Raw genomic sequence first — 25,391 nt, 5'->3', positions numbered from 1 at the left:
GCATAAAAGCCCAAGATCTCTCCATTAACACGTCGGTTTCACGCGAGAGATTCGCGATTATATATTTGTTGTTTTCTACTTTTTTTCAACTTTTTTTGTCGTTTAGTAAAAATTTCAGTAACTAAAAAGTAAGAACCCTCAGGCCCTCAGGTTCGGCCACCATTTTTGGGCTTTCGAAGATTTGAGTTGGCCCACTTGAGCTGCTTTATTGGGCAACTGGAGGAAAGGCCCACTGAACCCTCTCGTGCATTCGTCACAGCCTAAAGATTGCACACACTGTGACTTTAAAGCCGTCCAACTACATCGAAAATATTGTTTGCTCTGAATCACGGGTTTACAAGGATTTATTTTTAATGATCGTATCATTGATACTTAGACTCATGAAAACACATCTACAATATGGGAGAAATTATACTTTACTTATAAATCACATCTCAACTGAATTATGTCAAAGCGATATGAGATTTTAGTCTTCACATCACGTCTCAAAAACTATTTGATTTACGAAATTTCATTCAAGGCCGCAACTCATGAGAATTGAATAGCTGGTCTTCTGATCGGTGGTTAGATTCAGTGGGGAAATATCAAATATATATATATAGTCAATTAAAACAATTATTGACATTGACTTTGTTATGTGTAATAACACATATTTGAATATGAAAAATAAGAGGGTTCCCATGTGCAACCCACGATGTTAGTCTGAAAAAGATGTAATGAATGATTGAACAAATTAATCAAAAAGAAGGTGCTGATTTTTAAATATTGTGAAGAGAATGAACAAACACTATTCACCAACTATGCATTTAATTTTTAGGCTTGAGATAAGGATACCCAACTACCCACACTTGCATAGACTTGAAAGGTTGAATCCAATATGTAAGTTTTTCAACAAAGTTAGCTCCTTGATTTTGAGAGAGGAAATAATTAAAATATACAAGAATCTTTGAGAAGTGTCTAAGAAACTTAACTTTGAACAAAATTTTCAAACAATTTATATTTTATAATCTCATTTGAATAACAATAACAATATATATATATAACCCTTCTTTTACACCCTTATATTATACCCTTATGTGATATATATATATATATATATATATTCACATATTCAAATCAAAATATAATAGAATACATATAAATGCAAGTCTTTCAATATTGATAGGGATGTTCACACATACAAAATATGTAAGACATTAAACAAAAAGAGTTTGGATTGGAATGAGAATGACATCATACATTGAACTCAAAACCCACTTTCCAATGTGGAGACAAAACACAAATAAATTAAGTAGAGAGAGCTTTCCAAAACAAAAGAAAAGAAAATATATTTGGAAGCTCTTCGAATGTGCATTGTCGTTGTCTCATGATAATAATACACTCATCACTACCTACTCTCTTGGGTTAGTACCATGATCATGATCAAAGTAAGCAAAGTAACCATTTCCATGTTCTTGTTGATAAGAACTAGTTGTGGAGCTTCCCATATTTGAGGAGGATCTTTGCAACCCTTGATGATGTTGTTGTTGATTTGAAAAAGAACTTGTAGAATAAGGCATTGACGAAGGTGATGATGGTGAGAAATGTGAAGGAGAAAATTGATGGCCTTGATTAAAAAGATTGGAGGTGTAATAAGGGAAATTGGAATCATCACTTGAGAGAATTTGGGCATATTGAAACAAGTGAGGATAAGCATTGTGTGACATTAATGTGGAGGAGGACTCATGAGTGGTACTACTTGGAATACTTTGTTGTTGGTGAGTTGAGAGAAAACCCACATAAGGATCTGATAAGCTCGGTCTTGGTGACGTATCAGAAGGTAGGACTGACGTGTTCGACAAGTTTCCGAAAGTACTAGTACTCATGGAGTAGCCAAGCTCGGTTGTCTTGCCTTGAAAGACTACTCTTTCAGGGAAATTGAGCTTAGCTTTGTTGCCTTTGAACTTGAGAGCAGCTTTGTCATATGCAAGAGCTGCATCCTCAGCGGTGTCAAATGTGCCAAGCCAAACTCTCGCTGCTTTCTTCGGGTCTCGGATTTCTGCTGCCCATTTCCCCCAAGGACGTTGTCTTACTCCTCTATAGTGTATTCTCCTTGGATTTTCTTCAATCAAATTAAGTCATATATATATATAAGACACTAAAGAAAATAATTGATGCATAAATGAGGCCACTAATTAATGAAGCATGCATGTGTGTGTGTATATAATCTCCATGCATACACAAAGATATGGGGATCACAAGGTGAATTGGGGTCATCATATTATACTAGCTATACACACATGGTTTCAAAATATCTAAGATAGCTTTGAGCATTAAGACTTCAACTTATCTCAATTAAGTGAGGCAACTAATATTGTAAGCAAGCATCTAAGGACATGAACAAACACAGACACAACACACATACACACATATATATGCACTTTCTGCAGCTATATGGGTGTGTGTTAACTGATTGGTCAGTTAATTAATTCATGTCAACAAATCGAGAATGTAACTGATCAACCGTTTACACCCCTATACGATGATCTCCAATTGTCACTTCAAGATTGATTGGGATAATTTTTCTGAATTCTTTAAGGCCGGCATGAACAATGTTTTGTATACATTGTAACTAGAAAGAAAAAAAGGTGTATATATATATATATATATATATATATATATATATATATATATATGGCACAACTCATCACCAATCTTGAAAGAGAGAGAGTTCTGCACGGAAAGTATAATAGCTAGCTTTGAGCGTGAGAAACCCTAAAAATGTTTGCATCTGGCCCTTTGCAAATGTGATAGATGAATCCAAAGGGAAAAAAAAATTAATTAAAATAGATGAAAGTTAAGAACCAATTATCAAACATCTAGCTAGCTAGTTACTTCTACAACACTCAATATTAATGCACACAATTATAATCTTTTTAGGAAGTTCAAAAGTCAAATTAAGACGCATATGGGGAGTACGCCTACCTTGATCTTGAACAGTTTGTTGTTCCTCTTGTTTCACATAATCCTCCTGAGTTGGATTACTTTGAGTGAGAGCTGAAACCATAGCATTAGCAGATATGTCTGCTTGATCAGCCCAAGAAGATGCATAATCATGACGATGGGATTGTCTCTCTTTCTCCTCCGATGATGCTTCCGGTGGCAGCGGCCACTTTCCATGCCTTCGATCCACCTTCGAAGCTTGTAAATGTGATCTGATTTTTCACACCCAGTTAGTGGATGAACTAGGGATAGTTACTTGGATGTTTGTTAAAGATTAGGAAGTAGAGACTAGGGATCTGATCCAACAAGTAGTGTTAATTTTGTAGTAATTAAAAAATGAATTGGAGAGGCGATAGAAGAGAGAAGGGGAGTAGGGTTTGTGTTTTTGTCTTCGAAAATGTATAACTGAATATTTGATGGTGTAAGATATAAGTTCGTCAAAAAAAAGAAAAGAAAAGAGGAATTTGACAAAAGAGAGGCGAATATAAATATATAAGCCTGTCTACATACAACCATGTCACTCAAATACAAAAAGCTAACCCTTACGAGTTTGGGTGACGAAGAACAACACCATACAAATTTATTCTTTCAATATATGATATGAGTATAAACTCGCGAGTTTGGGCAACGAAGAACAACACCATACAAATTTATCATTTGAACATCTAATATGAGCATAAACTCGAGTCGTCAGGTCCGCACATAAAATTTTTTCATCCGACTATAGGACCAGTTTGATCAAAACTAAGCGCGTGGCCACAAGAATATTGCTTATAGTGAAAATAGAACTCATAACCTTTCAAATTTATATAATTTGACCCCAAAGAGACCCAGCACTAGACTATCATCCAGTGGTTGTCTTAATTGTTAATACCCTCTACATCTAAATGCTAAGACTATGTGTACCAGAACTGTGTGCTCATTTTCGCCAAGACCAAGCGCTCTACGTATTTTGAATCTACTGTAAGTTGTGTGATTGGCTGATTGCTTTAAAAGGTAAGCTTCTTCCGCCGCGACAAACTGTAGACGTACCAAGTTAGGAGATCTGGATTCGAAAACGATAAAGATCTCAATAGTCGAGATCCCAGTTATACCATATGCTGAGTTGGATACACATGATTCAAATAAATTCGTGAGCTCCACATAATGCACATAAAATCTTGTGCGTATAATTCAACAGTTAAGATAATTGGGATACCAATTATTGTGATCCTTATCATTATTGATTTGGATTTTACTAGTTAAAATTAACTATTCATGTAGGAGGAAGAAGACAAGGATGTCAGATTAAATACAAAATTGACTGGTCTATATAATTATGATTTCGAAATCGTGGACACTTGCATTCGATAATTCATATGCAGACAACCACATCCACATGGTCCATTGGTCATACATTTATATATCTCTATATATAAATCACCGACCCACGCCAATGTTATAAATTGCAAGAATTTTTTGCACATGCATTAGTAGATTTGTATATGTCAAAGAAAAATGTGATACCATCTGAAAATTAATCAATCAGTTACACAATATTTCAGGTTTTTTTAAACCGAAAATCACACTATATAAATTTGTTATTTGGATATCCAATTAGTCTAAAGAAGGATCATCAAGCCCGTGTGCACAGAAACTTCCCACCTGACGACATGATACGTTTGGTCAAACCCCAACACATAGCCACAAAGATATTACTCTCAATGAAAATCAAATTTAGAATCTCCTGAGTGTTGACCAATATTTTGTTTCTCTGACCTGGAAACACAAATATATTCTACAGTCAAATCAACAAATCCTCCACCGACATTTACATCAAAGGATATCATTTACTTTTACTTCTCCACTTTTTTTTTTTTTTTTGTCATGCACAAACAGAACTAATGGGCCCGTACATTTAGAGGTGACAAATGGGCCGGAGGTCCATGAGCCCTGAACGGCCCATTGATCAATGCCAACTAGCTGTGCTCGGCCCTGCCCATTTATCCTTCACTGGCTCGGTTGGGATTTTCGGTCCACAAAGCCCGGCCCAACCCGTGAAGTTACACTGGTGGAACGTGCCTAGGCGGGTCGGCCCACATTACACCTTTATGGCTTTATGTACATTACATAGCATTATAGCAATCCATCTTGGGCATCGGCAAGAACACAATGCAGATGGAAGTAGCACCATAGCCATGAGATTCAAAGCATACGCATCTGGCAAAGTTCGTCAATGCTCAACCATGCCAACATGAACCGCATATGTAGGTCCCAACAAACTGAACAAAAGGGAGATCATAGATGATCACGGTAAATATTGAAGATAAGGGATCCTATAAATGATGGAGAAACCCACAAAAAGAACCCAATCGCCAAGAGATGGCTTTAGTTGGGAGATTTTAGATGTTTTCTACAGTAGAAAGTGTTAAACTTTGTTTATAATGGCTCATAAACGCTCCTTGATTGGGTGCCTTACATATAGAGGTGGACAAAAATTCGGTTTCGGGTCGATTTCAGGTCGGATAACAATACGTGTTTATGAAATATTTATCTGTCCTAACCTGAATTGGATTTCAGACGTACTTAATTAACCAAACTCATATTTGTTTAAATTCGAACAACTAAATCGGACAATAACCTAATCTAGATTAGAGTCCGGACAAATAAATCGGATAAAATTTCTATGTTAGGACCCTGACCCTATTTTAAACCGGACAGAAATTTTGTGTTTTGACCTGAATTACAGACATAAAACTTATGTCCAAACTTGGTTTAATTCGGGTAGGACAAATTCGGTCATCCGAACCAAACAAACTTTTCACATCCCTAAACCACAGATATGCATATACAATTCACCCAAACTAGAACAATATCTCACACTTGTGGGGCTTACCTGGAAATTAAGGAACGGTTCAGATGGCATCTTGGCCAACTGGTGTGCGTGAATTAAATGGATGGCGTTAACGCGATGTATCATGTAGGTAGATGATAATTAAGGCCCAACTTAGATTCTTATTCCCCTTTTTAGGCACACCACGGCCCGGCCAGGCCAGGCCAATTTTTTTTTTTTTTTTTGCTATTGTTTTGTTTTTTTACTCATTACTAGATTCTCTTCTCTTCTCTTCTCTTCTTTAGTTTTTTGATATTCATATTTCACAGGTTCTGTTTTCTTCTTTTTTTCCCACGCTCAACGTAAATAAACTTTTTTATCCAATTATTTATTTTTATATACGTAGGACAGTCCTACCCATCTCACATTATTATGACAATCAGTAAGGCCCTTAGAATTAAGTTTATACTTGGCCACAGGTTTTGACTCCAACTGTTTGACACTACACAGTCCATATAAGAGGACTTGCATAAGTATTTGTAAGCTAATGTAAATGGTTAAAATAGATAACGAAAAATGATATGTTGTTGTAGACATTAATATTATTTACATAAGTATTTGTAAAAACTAGCTAAAATAGTATCTTGCAACAGTGATTCTCTACTTCTATTTCTAAAGATCCACTTCAGAATCTTTAAACATAAAATATAATATTAGTGTCTCATCTTTTCTCTCGTCTCTTTTGAAAAAAAATTAATATTGTAGAGATGTAGAAAGGGGTGATAAAACTTTGTCCGGAAAGTGATATGTCTGAAATTCAAGTCCAAACATAAAATTTTATCTGTTTAAAATCGAGTTTGAGTTCAAACACATAAATTTTGTCCGAACCGTTACTCGGATTAGATTATTACCAAATTTAAACAAATCCGGATTTGGTCAATTAAGGTCTGGACATGAAAACATTTCATAAATACATGTTGTTATCCGACTAAAAAACGATATGAAACCGAATTTTTACCACCCCTATATGTAGATATGTTATTCTTAAATAGAAATAATTAAATTATCAAAAAAATGATGTTTGAACATATCTGTGGAAGTGACATTCATGCCTCACTCGATTTGGTTTAAATCTGGCCACATGTTTTTCGCGTGTGAAGAATTACTATTTACTAGTCATATGGCATGGTAATTAAATTCGTAACGGAGCCCTAAAGAAAGCTAAAAAGCGCAGAGAGACCGAGAGAGCGTCCCATTCGAAAATCGCTTTGGCAAGAAAGGTGTGTATTGTTCATTTGTTGCTCGCTCCCTCTTGAAAAGCAAAAGCAAACCGGTATCCAGTATCCACAACCGCAGGAGATCGGGCGGAGCTTCAAGTCACTGCGGAAAACTCACCGGTTCGGAGAAACACGGATCAACGACGGTCTCGATCTCGTGGTTAGTTATTTCTCACTCTCACTGTATGTATGACTCTATCGTTAATCTTACGGAAGTATCTGCCAAACATTCAATCGCACAGTCGCGTGTCAGGTATGAATTGGAGTAGTCTTCTTAATCGAACTGAGTATAACCTCAAGCAATTCACTCTCACTGTAGTCTGTAGTGTTCATTTCAAACCTTCGCACGTATGTTTGGAGTCTAGTGGAAGTAACACTTCGCGATTTCGATATCACTTTGGCGTTCAGAATCGGACGCGGAAGTATCATTTACTGTGTAGAGTCTCATTGTAGTGTTCAAAATTGAGCGGAATCATGGATTCCAACCTTTAGTTCTCACAAGTGTGACTTCATGCCTTTGATCGCAACCACGGTGTTGCATCACTTAGAAATTAGTTGGCTACTGGCATTTCTTCCAGCGCATAAATCATGATTGTTTTCAGTGTTTTTCTGGCAAAATTGTTGATAATCATATAAATGTATTTCATATATTTACTTTTTCCCCCTTATATCCGCTTGAACAGAGGATGGAGAAACAGGAGACACAGGTCGCGGATGGGGAGAAGGAACCTAAAGTGTCAATTGAAGCATCACATTTTGATGATTGGGAGACTTTTGCTGACGAGAACATCATGCAGCAGCAATATGATATTCAGGCAGAGGAGGCAGTCAAAGCTCCATTCGTTGGCGACAAGGAAAGACAAATTTTCATAACTTTATTTTTGGATACCTTTTCCACTTTTGATTTGTACTATTTTTAGGTATTTACTTTTTTATGCTGGTCGTTGTTATTTACTGGTTGAATATCAACTCTCTTTTTTTTATAATTATGTTTTTCCTTTGTTGTTCCTTTCATTTTTATTTTGTAATATTTTTTTTGAGCTGAACAAACAACCTTCATTTTGATGGCACAGGAACCTCTCTCTTCATTAGCCGCTGAATATCAATCTGGCAGCCCAATTTTGCTGGAAAAGATTAAGGTTCTTGCAGTTTTTTTCTTCTGTGTTTTTGCATTTTTTTATGAATATATATTGATTTTAATGTTTGTTAATTTAGCATGTGGGAGGATTCGAACTTTTAACTGGTTTGACATCCCGAGGGGTGGCTATCACTAGGCCAAGAATTCCTTATTCTTTTTTTTTTTTAGTGTTTAGGTGTTTCTTATCTCATATATATATGGTACTTATAGGCTTACTGTCATTGGTGCTGAATTGCTGATGCAGGTGCTTGGGGAACAGTATGCTGCCATTAGGCGGGCACGGGGAGATGGGAACTGCTTCTTTCGAAGCTTTATGTTCTCATATCTCGTATGTCTATATGAACATGCATATGGAGTATCTTGTTAGTTTATATTTCAATTTATATGCAACTTTTTTGGGTTGAAGGAAGTTAAGTTATTTTGCTATAGTAAAGTAGCTATTAAATAATTTGTGGATTTGCTGAACCAGGAGCACATTCTGGATTCACAAGACAAAGCAGAAGTTGCTCGGATTAAGGAAAATGTTGAAAAATGTAGAAAAACTCTTCAGAGCCTGGGTTATGCAGACTTCACATTTGAGGATTTTTTCTCAGTAAGCCAATTATTTGTCTCTTTCCAGTTTACACAAAAGGCTACACTTGTTTACAGTTATTGAGCTATTTATAGTTACTATAAGTAAACATTTAGTCCTTATGGAAGCAATTGAATATTGATTTCCTTCACAAACATGATAGTAGACTAAAATAAATGGAAATGTGCTGCCTTCACCATTGTACGTCGCAGATTTTGAAGTTGTAGTTTTCTTGAAACAATAGTCCATATGGTGATTATAAAGGCTTTCTGTGAAAGTTTTGTCCATCCTGCAACACATGTCTGCACCAATGGGGATCCCTTTGGGTAATCGCACCCTACGAGGACCTTTGACTCTTGCTGCTAAATGAAGCCCGAAAAGTGACTAAGAAGTATTGCCACCCTATATTGTGATACAATTCTCTAAACATCAGTGTCAATTACGGAGTCAAAATCTCTCAGTCGATAGGATATGCCCTAATGGATGTTTGTATGCTTACTGACAAGAAAAAGATGATAAGGATCACTAAATAGCTGATTCTTGGCATAGTTATCCAGCCAAAGTGATGAATTTTTTCAGATCCCTTTATTACTTTTTCATGGTTTTTACTCCTTGGTTTGGTGTGTATTTTCGAACCTTTGAGAGTTCTGTAGAAATATGATGGAAGAAACCGCGTTGGATCTTTGAACATTTGCTGTCTTATTATTGCTTGTGTTTTTATTATTGTTGTTTTGGGTATTTGATGTTACAAACAGAAGTGTTTCCTCGAATTTCAAGCCACGAAAAGAAAAGGCTTAGAGAGAATAAGGATATGACAAAGTAACAATGAAATTACATTGGCATTGGCAGACACCACTATCTTTTTCATGTTTTACCTCGAAGGTTTGGTTTTAAAGAAGTTCTTCTATATTGCAAATGCCATTGGCTTGCATGGCTGGCATCTTGATTACTATGCTTTGCAGTGTAGAAGATTTGTTTTGACATTTATTATGTAGGGAACCTAGAATAGCCAACCTTGGGCTAAGATGTGAACAAAAGTCCCTAGCTCATCAGTCATCACTGTGACGGACAAAGCCATCGTGTTCTCTTGTCTTTATAACATATGGTCTGCAACTCTGATTCAGTTTGCAAAATTTCTTTCAGCTATTTCTTGAGCAGCTGGACAGTGTCCTTCAGGGAAGCGATACTTCAATAAGGTGTGGACCTGTTAACAATTTTGTTTTGCTTGTAATTTTGAGTATTTCTCCATTATCCTTCCAGCCCTTCCTCAGTTTAAGTATGTCCTATGGTTTATTAATATGCAGAACCTCCCAGTTGTCGGTTATGGATCGATAAATGTTTCGAGTTTCAGTTGTAACTTTTTCTTCTCTCATTTTTATGAATCTTGCAGTCCTGATGAGCTCATACTTCGCTGTCGGGATCAGTCGGTATCTGACTATGGTGAGCAACTTCAAAAATCTCATGGAATCAATACTTGCTTTCCTACAATATCTCCTGACAAAGTTGGTCGGTTAGTTGTAATGTTTTTCAGATTTGTTACCTCTGGTGAAATACGAAACCGCTCCGAGTTTTTCGAACCATTTATACTGGGATTAACAAATTCAACCGTTGAACAGGTTTGTTCAGTCTGGTTTACTCTTTTTTGTGTTATGTATGTGTATGGGCAGTGACTTCTTGCGCTTACATATTAATTGTTTTTGACAGTTTTGCAAGTCATCTGTGGAACCAATGGGTGAAGAGAGTGATCACGTGCACATTACTGCCCTGTCTGATGCACTGGGAGTGCCAGTCCGTGTAGTTTACCTAGATCGGAGCTCCTGTGATTCTGGTGGCACTAGTGTTAATCATCACGATTTTATTCCTGCTACTGGGGATCTTCCAAATGCTGCTAGCGGTAACTCTGAGACTGTTAAGCCCTTCATTACTCTGCTGTATCGACCCGGGCACTATGATATTCTCTACCCAAAGTGATACTTTCACCAGTTGTGGTAAGTTGTTGCCACACGTCATTTGCATCATCAGTATAATGGTTCATAACTTACCCGGTGGAAATGACTTGTTACCTAGACCTACTCAAGTGGCTCATGGGCAAGCATTTAATCAGAAATTCCCTCATTTGCCAGAAACTAGGTCCTTTACAGTTGACTGATTGTGACTAATTACAATGCATTTCACCTTGACTTGGGGGGTCTCCATCATGATTTGTGACTCATTACAATGCATTGCTAAGATTGTATTATACGATGACTGCACCTGTGGTGTGATCTTGTGATTGGTAACATGCTGGCAATACCAATTCTTCATATTTTTACACATTATCGTGCATTCAGAAAGAAGCAAAATATAATCACATTATTGTTTGATGGATTACTAATATTTTGTTCATTTACTTTTTGCTTATAAATGTTTTGTGGACTTTATTAACAGTGTTTTAGTAAATGATTGGGCTGTGCAGGTAGATCTAAGTTTGTGGGCGGACTCATCTTCACAGGATAAAGGCATGTAGTTCATCTTTCTGTGCTGTAATTTGTTAAAAATGTTCATTCATTTCTGAACTTTGCAACTGGGGACTTGAAATGTGACAATTTTTTTATTTCAATCCTAAGAGTGCATCATATGAGCAGAGCATGTCTTCACCTAGTCTTCGATCGTTGCTTAATTGGTTTTTCAAGAAACAAGCGTTCAAACCTTCGTCTACTTTTGTGCTTGTGTGGTTCCTCATCTCCCCCCTCCCCCGCACCCAAAAAAAACACAATATGTGTTCATTTGTAGCCCCCCTGTTCCTCTCTAGTATGAGCTGGAGCTTGTCAAGGTTTACGAATTACACATACGTGCTTACTGGTTAAGTGCAAAAAAGGGGAGTTGGTATGTTTCTTCGTTTGCTATGACTTGGATACGTTTATTTCGATTTCTGGTGGACTAACTTGGATGTTACTTCTTATGCACTAGCTCGTTTTGGAGACTGTCTCGTGTACTATGAATAGAAGTTAGTGGCTTCATTTCACGGACTTAGAATTAGGGACTCTATCCTGTGTTGATTTGGTGTTTAATTGCACACGCTGTCAAACGAATCTCCGATGGCTAATATGGTATTATTATTATCTACCATGGCACTTTGAAGTGATGAATATGTATTGCCAGTAGGTGGAACTAAATATCTTAACATACTATTTAAATGATTGCTTTGTGTACAAAATACAAGTACATCTCATGTGCAAGGTTGCAGAGCCAAATGAGAAGCACCACTAGCTCAAGTGGTTGTCCTCTCATCTCCATGGTTCAATTCCCCCTACATCGTAATTAGCTGTAATTATCCCTCAAAATTATGATTATTTTGTGTGATTAAGAATTAGTGTTTAGGGTTTAAGATTTATTGTTTAGAATTTAGTGTTTAAGATTTAATGATATGATTTTTTTTTTCAAAATCAACTATATTCTAACATTATGATCACAAAAACACTCAATAACACAAAAAAAAACAAAAAAAAAAACATAATTTGGGGATAATTACAGCTATAGAAGCAGCAGCACCAGACAAAGTTGTTCTTCTCAACAAAAAATTCACACATTTTCTCGCAGTTTCTGTGGACAATTCTCCATGGCTTCAATACAAAAATACATATGCCAACAAAATCAGTTATACAAAATTCCACAAAGAGATATTAATCACAACAAAATCAGTTACACAAAATGCCAGAGAGAGAGATTAATTGAGAAGCCTCCGGTACATGATCCTTCAAACTGCTCAGAATGTACATCTACTTTATACAGAAACATGCCCAAGGGCCATCCAAATTTCGAAGCTGTATCTTTGCTCCTTTGTTATAATTATTTCAGAATTTTTTTACGACTGAAGAAAATTGGAAAATAACTTCAGCTCTCACTATACATTTTTCATTTTTTATTCTTCACTCAGAAGCAGCAAAAACTTTCCTCCAATAAAGCCACTCCAATATTACTTCATCTGGGTATGCAGAATTGCGGATCACTCAGTCCTATGTGGGTTAGTGCCTAGGATAAGGAAAGCAAGCAGTTCGAAATTCCGGCCTCCTATGAAGAAGCTGAGAATGTGTTACCACTGGAAGAATTCTCCCCGTTAGACAAGTTTTGTGTGCATTCTTGTGGGTTCTCATCTTGGGTGCTTCGAGCTTTCCCAAGTCTTGTTCGAACATTAACCACCATTGGGAAGGGCACCTGAAGATAGTGACAAAAAAAATGGTTACTTTCCCAAGCCCAATCCACCACAGGAGGTCCAGAGTCTTCCAGGGGTCACAGCTTTAAAACACATCTTACTAAGGCATGGAAACTCTTGGGCTTTCCATTAGATATGGATGTGGGGCTTTTCTCAAAATAGATACTACCTGAAGACAGCAGAATTTACTTTTTCTAACTCTAGCTTGCATCCCTTTTTATCACAAGTTGGAAAATTGAGCAATATTAACTTCAGCACAATTAGGCAGGCAAGTCTGGGTGTTTCTTCAAGCACATGACATAAATGTTATGTACAAAAAGTAAGGGTATAATTCACCATGATGAACATACCTGGTCACCCGCTTTTGGGCCATCAGTATTGAACAGGATTGGTCTGCAACGTTTATCCTCATTCATCAGACTTGAATTCTGAAAATGCGCAACGAGAGCTGCTTTTCCTTGAATACGAGCATATGCAAGTGTTGCCACCTTTTCACTATTGAACTTCTCCCATTTCTTTCCATTGAATGCCTGACATGAATAGAATTTTCTACTTTCAGTTTTAGTCTGGGTGCATATTGTATATCAACAAAATAGCTAAGACAAAGCAAAACCTGATAAAATGGGACAATCAAGCTGGGATCAGTGATATTGATGAACGCATACCCCACGTTGCATTTGTTCTGCATCAAACTTGAAGGTTAAGTTGTGTGGATCATGCAAAATTGCAAGTCAAACAGAGTTGTTACTTTTTTTCCCAAATAAAAATTAAATGAAAGAATGTGTTTCTCCCTGCAGCCCCACTCTCATTGCACGACAGGTGCACTTGCCTTAAAATCAATCGGTAGATAAATGAAATCATACGTTCCTCGATGGCGTTCATCAATTGCAGCCAGAAGCATCTTAGAAGTATACCTGCAATTTTTGTCATATTAACTTGCAAATCATGAGGTGCCAAGAAAACCAATGAAGAGATTCGATCAATGAATGCAAATATTCCTTCCACAGTTCCACTTTCAAAATTGTAAATTTAGATAATGGAAATGTTTTACTAAGACAGAATAGAGAAAGTTTTCTAATCTAAAACTCCTCATTGAGCACATTTTGGTAGTCCAAGTGTGGCATAAATTCATAGCACAATATTTCCTAAATCTAATTCAATTAACATTTCTGACCACCACATTAAGTAGAGATCTCGTAGTGAACTTACAGCAAATAAATAACAACCCTCACCAACCTGATACCACTTGAAGAATCTAATGTTATGTGTCGCGCAAAAACCTTTTGCAATATATAGTTATAAACAGTGAAATACACGAAAGAAGAGGTTTAAATGGAAATTAAAAAAAAAACAGCAAAATATAAGAACTTGCTACAGTTAAGATATCAGATTATGACCCTCAGGACTGAGTTCATACTAAAAGAGATTGAGCTAATGCAGATGATAGGAGTCCAAGTGATACAGCACAGAAATACACAGCAGCCAAGCTTGCACTTGCATGTGCATGTGAGCTCCCCTCTTCCAGAAAAGCGTACCAAAATCTGTATCTAACATGTTCAGTGAACTAAAAGAATCATGGGCAATATTTCAGCGAATATCCGCGGTTAGGCTTATTCTAGTATAGTCCAACCAATCTTTGCCTTATCAAATATTGGCCTGTCTAAAATGCCAAGATTTTATCAATCATTTAGTGTGCCTCACAAATACCATGTAAATGCACTGCAAGTAGTACTAAAGCAATAGCATCAGAGCAATAAAAAATTAGGACACAATTTTATCAAGATAATAAAAAATATTGAAGATAGGTATCACATACTTGTTAGGTATGTTCTTTATCATAAGAGTTGTTCGGCTGTCCTCCCCTCGCAATATTCGATCAATATCAAGTTCATATTGTTTCTTGTCAGCCTGGTTAATACTGCCCTCATTTCTGCGGCTTCTCACATAATCATTAGGATAATCAATTGAACTCATCATGGGCATCATTGGGCCTCTGCCAGGGAACATTGCACTCCTTTGATGATGGGGTTGGACTCCTATGATTTTAGGAGGAATTGGGAGATCCATAAAATTGGCACCAATTCGAGGAAAGACATTAGGAGAGACAAATTCCATTGGATGCAATGAATTGTTAAAATTTCTCACGGTCCCCAGAGAACCTGGGTGAAAACCAGGAGCTTCAGCAGACTCCATTGCATAGGCATGCTGCCTGTCCCAGATAGAAGGGTTGACAGTTGGTGCTGACCCCACACGGTGGTTGTTCATGGGTACAGTATTCAACATATGGGATGGTGCTCTAGGAAGTCCATGCACCTGTGGTGGGGTCTGACCCGCACAAACTCCATTAACAAATGAAGGTGAGTTTGGCCATATCATGCCTGTGGTCTGTGGTTGATAGGAACTGCTCCATGTAAATGAAAGTCCAGGAAGAGTAACATTCCCATCACCAACCGACCCAAAAGCTGGTAGCAATGCAAAGTTTCTTCAGGTTGAATTAAGAAAAATGCCAAACTTAAATTATTTGAAATCCATTTTCTCTCGAATAAGCAAGTCCATAATAACATATTTACATATCTCAATTAGTCCAGCTTTGCAAAGATTCATTTGAATATGAAGCTGTATAAGCATGCAACCCTTATAACCATGAGACAATAACTTCGAAGAGATCTTTCCAAAGAAATCATAGAAATCAAGTGTATCAACTCAGTAATGGAGTCTTTAGATACCATTAGTGATTCCATGAACAAGAAAGCTAAAGTCTCTGATAAATTTACTTTATGAATCAACTTTACCATTATCATCCATAACTTTTAAATTTTTTTTCCTTAAAATAGAACTTTCTGTTGAAGGAGAATTTTCCAATAGTTCTAATAAAACACCACAGTGCTCGTTACCAACAGTTACAGGAGACTGAGCCACAATAAAAAGACAACTGCACCTATTGAACCAGTGCACTTACCACCATCGTTAAGTGCAACTGAAATGGAATAACTCGACATAGCTGCTTGTTATCAATCATGTGTGGTGGTTTCCAGTTGACGTTAGCAGACATGATGTCTAAAAATAATTACAGTTAATTCTGCTATTCAAACCATCACGATACTCTGGGTCAAATGAAGATGAAATCATGGTGTTCCTCAGAAATCAAACTTGACTTGATTCTGCAAGGTACCAGATTTGGCAAAGGCCAGCATGGTTGTTGACAGATTCAACTCCCAACGAAGAGGGGAAACAATTAGAAAACTAGAATGTATACTGTGATTAAATGCAGTTTGCAAAAGTGCAGTATGCAATGCAGAGGGAACACCAAAATTGTTGCATTATCCATATGACTAGATACTAATGCCCCATTTGGAAGTGCCGTTGCTGCACGGATCATTTTAACAAATATATTTGCATTCAGTAATATCAATTAGCAGGGTAAATTTAGCAAAATACCAGGTAACACAGAGGTTGAGTTATTCGGCGGGATATTCTGTTGCAAATAAGAGCTACGACTACCACTTTCCAATTCTGGAGGAAATTGTCGCACCAAGCTGCAGTACGAAGAAGATGCAAGACGATATATTAGACGCAGATCCAGAGTTCCAACAAAAATAAAAACATATCACAAGTTCAACAAGTAGAAGGTGTAAATATTGTAAGAGCAGAGTGCATGCGCTTGGAAAATACCAGCGTCTTGAACCACCAGGATGGCCTGGCTCAAGCGTGATCTGCTGGCCCGCAATATCAATTTTGTTTAGAGCTCGAAGAGCAGTCTCTGCCGCTCTAATGTCATAGAATTCAACAATTTTGTGACGAAGCCTGTTGGGGGCTTCACGGATCTGCAACGCACAAAAAGTATGGCTTAACCTTTACTCATAGACAATTAAAATAGAAAAAATAGCAAATCTCTAACCTCCTTCACTTCTCCGTAGGCCCTAAATATCTGGACAATGTCATCGTTACATGCAACAGAAGTATCAAGGTTAAATACTAAAAGGGCTCCTTGATTTACGTCCTCCTCAGATGCGTTATTCTGATAAAAAGAAAACCAGCAAGCCAAAGATCAATGACAAATTTATGCACATCCACCAACAGAGAACAAAACAAGCAAAATATCATAGTAGGAGATCATAACAAAATAACTTATCACGCAACAACAAGAAAGGAAGAATTTCACCTTTGGGATTGAGTAATGAATGTCAAGTTTCCTATGCTTCAATGGTTTGCTCTGGAGTGCTTTCTTGGCATTTCTAGCTGCTCTAATATCATAGTAGGAGATCATAACAAAACCACGATGTTTGCAGGCTGTATAAAGAGTACGTATATCTCCAAATTGCTGCACATTCAAAATAATGAAAACCATAACAGCAGGGTCAAAAATCAGTCAAGATAAAAAGCCCAAGCAAAACACATGAGGAAGAACCTAAAATACAAACTATATATACCTCGAAAAGGGCCCTTAACTCAGAATCGTCAATGTTGCTATTTATATTTCTCACAAATAGTGTTCTTGAAGGTAGTTCGCCATAAGGGTGTTCTCCAGCTACCGAGCTATTATATAACCCGGGCTGACCATGAGAAAATCCTTCGGGGTATTCAGAATCTTTTTGCAGCATAAACTCGTCATCTCCCAAATCCATCCCTCCAACACTGCTAAAGACGTCTAGCTCAGGATCTTCTCCAGCATCACGTTTGACGATGTGTAGCCTATCAATTAACCCAGAAAACAAGTCATCGTCATTGGGGAGAAGATCTCCTATGGTTAGAGCCTCCATTTCTTCAAGGGATTCCAAGGGATCCTCTCCCTCATGATGAGAGGCAACAGTATCAATAGAATGGCCATACGGAACATTGTTTGAAGATAATCTTGCTGCACCAAGAACTCCCATATTAACAAACAACATGATATCTGCGCATTCTAGGATAATCTTACATAATGCAGACCAGCAACCTTTGTGCGTGGCAAATTATTTAAACTTTGAGTAAGCTAGTAATAACACCAAGAATGCAAACATTAGGTAGCACTAATGAAGGGTAAGACTTACGCTTCCTACTAAATAACTCTGATAATGAGCTTGAGAAAAGACTATTCTCAGATTGAGCATTCATGGCGTTAAATTTTTCCCCTTCCAAAAAGTAAGATGCTTTTGGTATTTTCATGATGGGTCGTGTCCCCGTAGCAGTGTCTCCTGGACTCAAGAAATGCAAGGACGGACTTGCTGCTCTCTCTGCTCCCACTGCAGGCCTATCTAAGCTATGATTCACGGTGTGGTTTTGCATTAGGAACTCAGGATGTTCCATGGACTTCAATGTCCGACACTCCAGAGGTACATGTTTCTCACAGGGTGACGAAGCAACTGGAGTCCCACTTCCTGTTGATGAACATCAAATCAATCTTACTAAACAACAATAAAACCATATTGGACTTACCATAAAAAGTACATGTTAGTATACAAATACTTGGACAAGATGCAATGCTGCCAACTCAAGATGGCTAACTTATTAAATTCGAGATTCAAAAACACCATATAACTCTTTGACGGATGAAAGTTGACAAAGAAAGGGAATTTTAATACTTATGGCTAAATCCCATACTGAAGTTAGAGACAGTAGAGGACAAAAATGACATACAATATGGAGATAAATTAATGAATTGAATTTTTTCAATACAAGACAAACAAAATTGTTGCATATCTAACAATAAAGTAGTTAAAACTATCTCAATTACGTTGCATAACTATCTAGTGATTGAGAGATCCGTATCTGGTTCCAATACTTTACTCGGCAATCGCTTACAGAAACGGAAAGATTCAAACCTTCCCTGTTTGGTACTACAAACTATTAGCGTGTCACATGTCTGCAAGTTTGCCAAACTTAGGAAGCTGCTCTGTTTTATGTTATTCAGAAATACATTTTAATTTGCTTAACAAGTTCCATGAGATGACCAAAGAATCCACACCAGTAGAATGCAGCCACCAAGTGAAGCAATTATTGGAAATAGAGCTGGCTGCGGTAAAGACTAGGCTTGAACAGGCTTTGTATGATGTAAATCCACAAATACTCAATCAAGCTCTGAAAGTAACATCCAAGCCCCAACAAAGGAGGAGGATAGTGGTGTTGGCAGTTAGCGCAAAACTTCACCAAATTTTACAAACAAGAACCCAAATTTCAATGTGGTTTTATCTACGTGGCCCAAAATTATTCAGACTCACCGTACAGAGCAGATTGAAGGCCAAACAATTTAGAGAAGGTTTAATTGAGACTGTCCTCAAAATAGCAATGCTTGGAGAATCACACTTGGCGTTGTCTAGGCATGTAAGCGTGAATTTTTGTTCTGGACAAAATCTTAAGAACCATAAATGTTTTTCTTTCCTATGGATTCAACCTAATGATTATGCCTCAGAAAATCTAATCGGTCTACCTGTGTCAAGACAAACAACATGCTTTTAATTATCTCAAACTTATTGTTGTATTTAATCATCATTTAACTGATTGTTCTAAATAATACAGGCATCACAAGATCCATTTATAGGATTCCACTGGCAAGAAAGGCTACGGTTTTCTCCTAACAGAAGAAACTCTATTTTTCTCATTTTTAATAAGGTAGACCAAAATTTTGGCAAGGTAGACTGTAGGGCATGGTTCTATGGAAGCAAATTTACAAGCGAAGATGAAATAATACTTCTCACCTATCAATTTCACAGGTACATGACTCACGCTTTCCCCGAGCATATTCTTCACTCTTACCCGATGGGTAAATCTCAGTCTTGAATGCAAGTATGGTGACTCAAACACAAGAATTAGTGAATAGGGTGGTCCTAATTTCCACTACACCCCGCTCAGCTATCGATAGCTAAGGGCTGGCCTTAATACAAATAAGTTAACCATTGCGCAATGCGCATGAACCAAGAAGGCAAACTTTGAATAAATCATCAAACAGGTGTTTTTCACTAGATTATGTTACTTTTCAAGACTACATATATTCTAACTGACCGAAGTGACAATATACAACAATAAAGGACATGGTTACTGAGGACAGGGAATTGGAAACTGCCAAATGTTTCAGCACACAAATGTTTCCATGCCCCAAAACATATTCAAGTTCTGTGGAAACCAGAAAAGAGCCACCTTAATCGCAAAAGATGGGTTTCTTAATCTGCGGATACAAATAAATGGTAATACAACAGTAACTGACAAGAATTCATCAAACATGGTATGACTGTATGGTTTTATTGTAAAACCTAGCTGAATGATTGAAGCATTATTCAATATTTATACTTGCAGACACAAATCTAGGGTTCCAACATCAAAGAATCAAATCCATGCAAGTATATGCCATCAATGTACCAATGTATCAGAATCTACAAATAATTTGAGATACTGACCAACGTGATTGAGCATGTTGCTAGACTTCCAAAATCCAACCTGCCTCTGCCACATATAAAGTGAAGGAACATGAGACATTTGAAACAAACATAACTACATAACAGAACAAGGAACTCTTAACGTCTCAAGTCCTCTTTATGAGCAAAACCAACACAAAAGTTCTTACACACAGAGAAATTTCCTCTACCCCCATGATATCTTATACAACAAAAGAAAAACTACGTATAAAAGTTCCAAGTACCTCACGGGGAAAGCGAACATCCTCTGAGAAAAATGATGACGGCTCCATCATTTCGGATGGCATGATTGATAGTCCTATAATTTACAGACCACGAAAAAAAAAATGTTCACAACAGTTTCAGCTACCGCGCTTCACTACTGCACTCTAAGCAATCTAAGCTCCACCTCCAGCAAAGAAGCTCTGCAAGGTAAATTCCATAAAAACAATTCAATAACTTAGAGGTATAAAAACCATGGAACCTGGTCAAAGTCTAAATCACAAGATAAATTCGACGGTCTAATAGAAAGAATAAAATCTGGCACTTAATTGGCTCAAATATCTCGATTTTAAACCGCTAAAATGAAACATAATTATCATATCTGATATAATTACAATAATTAGCGAGATTGAGAAAACTTTTAATTAAAAGCCACTCACGCGAAAATGGAAAATAATTTTCAAAATTCACCACACAAACATCTCAAAATTAAACATGAAAAACAACGTATGCACCAAACTTTGGATCCAAGAATCAAAACTCGAAAAGCACTTCAAAAAACACATAACGCAAGAACAATTATACTGTGTGAACATACGGACCTTCAGAATCCGCTAAACGGAACACAATTCAGAGAGAAGAGAGAGAGCGAGAGGGCGGAGAATTTAAGCGGAGGTGGAGGAAGACAGAGAAATCGAATAAATTACGGCATAAGGCAAGGGAGGGAAATTGAACAGAGAAGGGATAATCTAGACATCTGTGCCGTGTAGGATCCTCCAAAGCTTCCTTTGATTCCCTTTTTTCTCTGCATTGCACGTTAACCACGTTACTCTCCACCTTTTCTCTCTTTAAAAAAATCTCACTCCTCCATTTCTACACATTTTCTACAGAATTATTTTAAGTTATCTCGGAATCTATGGAGTCTCCGGCGACACAGACTCTCCGGCGAGTTCCCGAGCTCTCGCCAGAGAGAAAGAGGGCGAGAGGGAGAGAGAGATTGGTATGTGGCTCTGAATTAACGGAGAAAATGAAAGAAAATTGAAAAAGAAAGAAGACGACGGGGGCTCTTACAAAAACCAGACGCTGTTCCTACAATTAGGTGGACAAGCCGTTAAACCATTTAACGGCGTTAGTCCTAATCCGTTTGAGTGGTCTTACCCATATCTACCTACCTAGCCCTGTCCACGCTGGCACGAGCTATAACCAGTAAGTTAATTTAATGTGTTCGGAAATGACATTAATAGCCTTAGATGGCATGACTGAGTCATTGAAACGGTCATCACTTTTAGGTAAATATGATCAAAGACTTAGGTAGGGGTGACAAAATTTTGTCCAGTTCAGATAATCGAATTTGTTCAACTCAAATTAAACTATGTTTAGACATACGTTATATGTCCGAAATCTGGATACAAACATAAAAATTTTGTCCGGTTTAAAATCGGGTTTGAGTCTGTGTTCAAACACATAAATTTTGTTCAATTTACTTATCCGAATTTAAACTAATATAGATCTAACCAATTAAGTACTTTCAAAATCTAATATGTAATCGATTTTGAACATATAAATATTTCGTAAACTTATTTTGTCATTTAATCCAAAATCGATTTTTTTTTTGCCACGCAAAGACCAAGGGGCACCGTGTATGTAAACGACTTGAAGAAGTGCCTGCTAACAACGGTAAAGCTGAGAATTCTCGTACTTGATTGTCTCGTGAAATGGCAATATAAAAGAGGGAGGCATTGATAACGGAAACACATTAATTGGAGTTGATAAAATCGTGAACCGACTGCTTTAACTGACACGTGTCTCTTGTCATTATAATTATTCACATAAAAAAATTCTTGGCACCGGATTATTTTATATATGTGATATAGCGAGTAGGGACTCTATTGAATTTTCTCATACACATAATCCCGATTAAGGTATTGTACGCTTTTGACCTGAATACGTTGGTATTTAATGAAAAACAAGTCTCCCGTATAAAAGCATATAAGTTGATACCGATTTTGATTTGTAAACCAAGAAGGTATACTTCCACATTACTTCTCCAAATGGAAGCCAGAAGTTCTTCATAGAATTAGCCAGCCTGTTCATGGTCTCTACACCGGCTTTGAGAATTTGACCAAGTGCCCTTGTCTGTGCTTTGAGACAATAAAGAAGGCTTTGTCTCCTTTACAATGAACGTAAAGAGGTTTTAGGATTAAACAAGATTGGAATAGAATAAGTAGAATGATTAGAGAGCAACCATGTGAATGCAATCATGGATTGGGTTCAGGTCCTTCAGGGTCTTGTTCCGATTGATTGAGCCACCCTATGAGATTCTCCCCTACATTTGCTTTCACGTGTGTATATATGACAGTTGTACCATGTTTTTCCGGATTCATTGGGTGTTATTTTTGTATTTTACTGTTGTAGGGGTAGCCCGGTGGTAAGACTACCCGCCCAATGCCTTAGGTTCGGGTTCAAACCCCATGGGGGTGGGATAGGGGGTACTTCTCAAGGAGTTGGGTGGCGGAAGAGAATCCCTACAGTAAAAGTGATTGTAGTGGTGAAAGATGGCCCATCACAAATGTTCAATTTGTTAATCAAATTTTAAAAATTATGTATATCTCATACTAATAAACAGATTGGATGTCTATAATTAAAATTGGAAGAAAACTATATGAACTTTTACTACATGGCCCTTAACTCGTTGGGTGAGAGTTTGGATATGTACATAATAAAAAGTTTTTAACCTTTTGGTATGTTGGATTGGACGAATTGGATTGAAATGGACCAGATATGAAAATATTATGGGTGGATTAAAGTTATCTTGCATGTGGTATATAATAGCGTTGAATAAAGATTGATTGGTTTGTAAAAGTAACATCTCAAGTAAGCAAAAGAAGAAAAAATAAGTTTGAGAAAAAAACATGAAATGCATGTTTAATGAATGAAAATTATGAAATAGAAATAAAAGGAGACCAAACATCATAAATATATCCTAACAATAATAACACCCTTTGGTCCTACCTTTTAAAGGTGATAGTATTAAATATTATTTGTGTATTGAAAGGGAAACGGTATTTGAACTCCGTAAAATTAATATTCCTATCCTCAATGATTTAGTCCAATTATATTAATATTAAATTTTCTCGATTTACAAATATCAATTTTAAGGGGGTTCAAACTTCAAATACCATTTTCTGTATTGAAATTTAAATATTAAGTGAATTTATGGATGAAGAGAGCAGGGGAAAAAAATTTTCTCTATAAAAAACTCATTTCTCTCAGTAACACCACAGTTATCTTCATCGTTCGAGGAGGAGGAGACACGTGTCTTCACCTTAGCACCACCTCCTCCTCCTCCTTCATCATCTCAATATATATTTTAGTTTTCTTTCTCTATCCAGCTATTTCTAGGCGATTGCTTATAGTGGACTAGTTCCTTTGGCCGATTGGCAATTTCGGCTTGAAGATGAGTGATTTTTGGTATGAAGATGATATATCTATACCTCGATCTACCTCCGGATCTAGTTCTACTTCCAGATCTGTTTAGAAGATTGCTGAAATTGACAAATAAGTTGATTTTCATATTATCTTAAGTCTGTTTTGTCTATGCCGCTACGGATATGCAGTTGCAACCTCGTTGTTTCATCTCTACCTACAACATAAATATTATTTTAAGTCTTATTTCATGATATATTTACTTTGTATCTGTTTCGCTATCATTCGTTCGAAGTTCTTTCGATCGATGCGATCAAACCTATTTTCAGGTGACTCGCTGAGTCAAAAGGGCAACAACTATGAGTTGCATTCCCTTTCGTTACTATATTTTTTGACTTTCTGGTCTGTGTATTTCTTTGTTTGGGGTATTTTGTTGTATGGGTTGCTATTGCTACACTATTGTATCTTCTGTCTTATTAATATAGATAAAATAAATTGCCAGAAAAAAAAGGTGAATTTATGAATTATTTTTCTCTCATTTTGAAAAGCAGCAAACATATAATTTGACTATTTTTTAATCCATGAGTCAAATCCTCCTACTTATCAAACGCAGCTATAGAGGACCATTTGATGGGCCCTAAGTGAAGTTTGTTGGATCTTCCTACACAGCCCGGATATGCCTGGAGCAAAACGAAATTGGGCTCTGGTCCATTGGATGCAATCCAATATATGTACGTAAATTTATGCTTAACAAATTTCTATATATATCGAAATAGTAATATATCTCATGCAATTAATAATATTTATAATTTCCCCTAATACTATTGAATATTTTGTATAGTAATTTCAATTAAATAATATTTTTTTGGGGAATCAAGTCATCAACTAATAAATTATATCTACCAAAATGATATATGTCAATAATCTAAGTGGCATGAAGAGAAATGTGGATGACCATTTAATACAAAATGGTTCCCTATAATTCTCTTCATGCCACCTAGATTATGGATAATTATGGACATCAAAAATTGGATATGTAGTGCTTTCGTTACATATGTATTATAGATCATGCATGATACAAACGGTATGAAGAAAAATCAGCAAAGGTTAGGTATGGAGGCTGGCTTTCCTTGCATGTTGTGAGGAGAGTAATGTAAACAACTCTACTTACTTGATCGAATATTGGTTTGTTGAATGGAAGAGACAAAGGTAGTTCATTAATACCAAATCCATCATTGACCAAACACAATTATATGTGTAATCTTCCCAAATAAAAAAAAAAGGGGTACTAAGTAAATAAATATTTTGTTAGTAATTGAAAATCACATCATACAAGTTTGTCATTTGGATATGTGATATAAACTGGGGTCATCATGCTCGCATGCGTATAAGTTTTCCACATGA

The 25,391-nt window shown here is 36.8% G+C and overlaps 3 protein-coding genes across 4 annotated transcripts; 1 reads left to right on the top strand and 2 right to left on the bottom strand.

The window, feature by feature from the left end:
* Positions 1-1,174: 1,174 nt before the first annotated feature.
* On the bottom strand, positions 1,175-3,433 carry LOC120006895 (ethylene-responsive transcription factor ERF113-like). The gene is made up of 2 exons (XM_038857014.1): positions 2,965-3,433; positions 1,175-2,101 (listed from the first exon to the last, which is right to left on the bottom strand). The coding sequence occupies exons 1-2, from the start codon at positions 3,044-3,046 to the stop codon at positions 1,392-1,394; spliced, it is 792 nt and encodes a 263-aa protein (XP_038712942.1). The 5' UTR covers positions 3,047-3,433; the 3' UTR covers positions 1,175-1,391.
* A 3,564-nt stretch (positions 3,434-6,997) lies between these two features.
* On the top strand, positions 6,998-11,942 carry LOC120008098 (OVARIAN TUMOR DOMAIN-containing deubiquitinating enzyme 1-like). Of its 2 annotated transcripts, XR_005470290.1 has the most exons (11): positions 6,998-7,231; positions 7,755-7,925; positions 8,145-8,210; positions 8,454-8,537; positions 8,679-8,801; positions 9,924-9,976; positions 10,171-10,220; positions 10,296-10,396; positions 10,485-10,768; positions 11,236-11,278; positions 11,730-11,942. XR_005470290.1 is itself a non-coding variant. In XM_038858613.1 (10 exons), exons 2-9 carry the CDS (start codon positions 7,758-7,760, stop codon positions 10,749-10,751), a joined length of 912 nt encoding a protein of 303 aa, XP_038714541.1. In that variant the 5' UTR covers positions 6,999-7,231; positions 7,755-7,757; the 3' UTR covers positions 10,752-10,768; positions 11,236-11,420. The 2 variants fall into 2 exon arrangements, 1 of the variants encoding a protein (XP_038714541.1); XM_038858613.1 differs by lacking the exon at positions 11,730-11,942 and having other exon boundaries at positions 6,999-7,231; positions 11,236-11,420.
* A 437-nt stretch (positions 11,943-12,379) lies between these two features.
* On the bottom strand, positions 12,380-21,640 carry LOC120007545 (protein MEI2-like 4). Its single transcript, XM_038857849.1, has 14 exons — positions 21,164-21,640; positions 20,585-20,764; positions 20,343-20,388; positions 18,003-18,329; positions 17,403-17,827; positions 17,135-17,293; positions 16,871-16,990; positions 16,645-16,796; positions 16,411-16,508; positions 14,789-15,434; positions 13,802-13,886; positions 13,586-13,654; positions 13,323-13,502; positions 12,380-12,974 (listed from the first exon to the last, which is right to left on the bottom strand). The coding sequence occupies exons 2-14, from the start codon at positions 20,645-20,647 to the stop codon at positions 12,831-12,833; spliced, it is 2,514 nt and encodes an 837-aa protein (XP_038713777.1). The 5' UTR covers positions 20,648-20,764; positions 21,164-21,640; the 3' UTR covers positions 12,380-12,830.
* Between the last annotated feature and the right edge of the window lie 3,751 nt (positions 21,641-25,391).

The sequence above is a fragment of the Tripterygium wilfordii genome, chromosome 10 (assembly GCF_013401445.1).
Source record: "Tripterygium wilfordii isolate XIE 37 chromosome 10, ASM1340144v1, whole genome shotgun sequence".
Taxonomy (NCBI): Eukaryota; Viridiplantae; Streptophyta; class Magnoliopsida; order Celastrales; family Celastraceae; genus Tripterygium; species Tripterygium wilfordii.
This window is presented reverse-complemented; position numbering and strand designations above follow the sequence as displayed.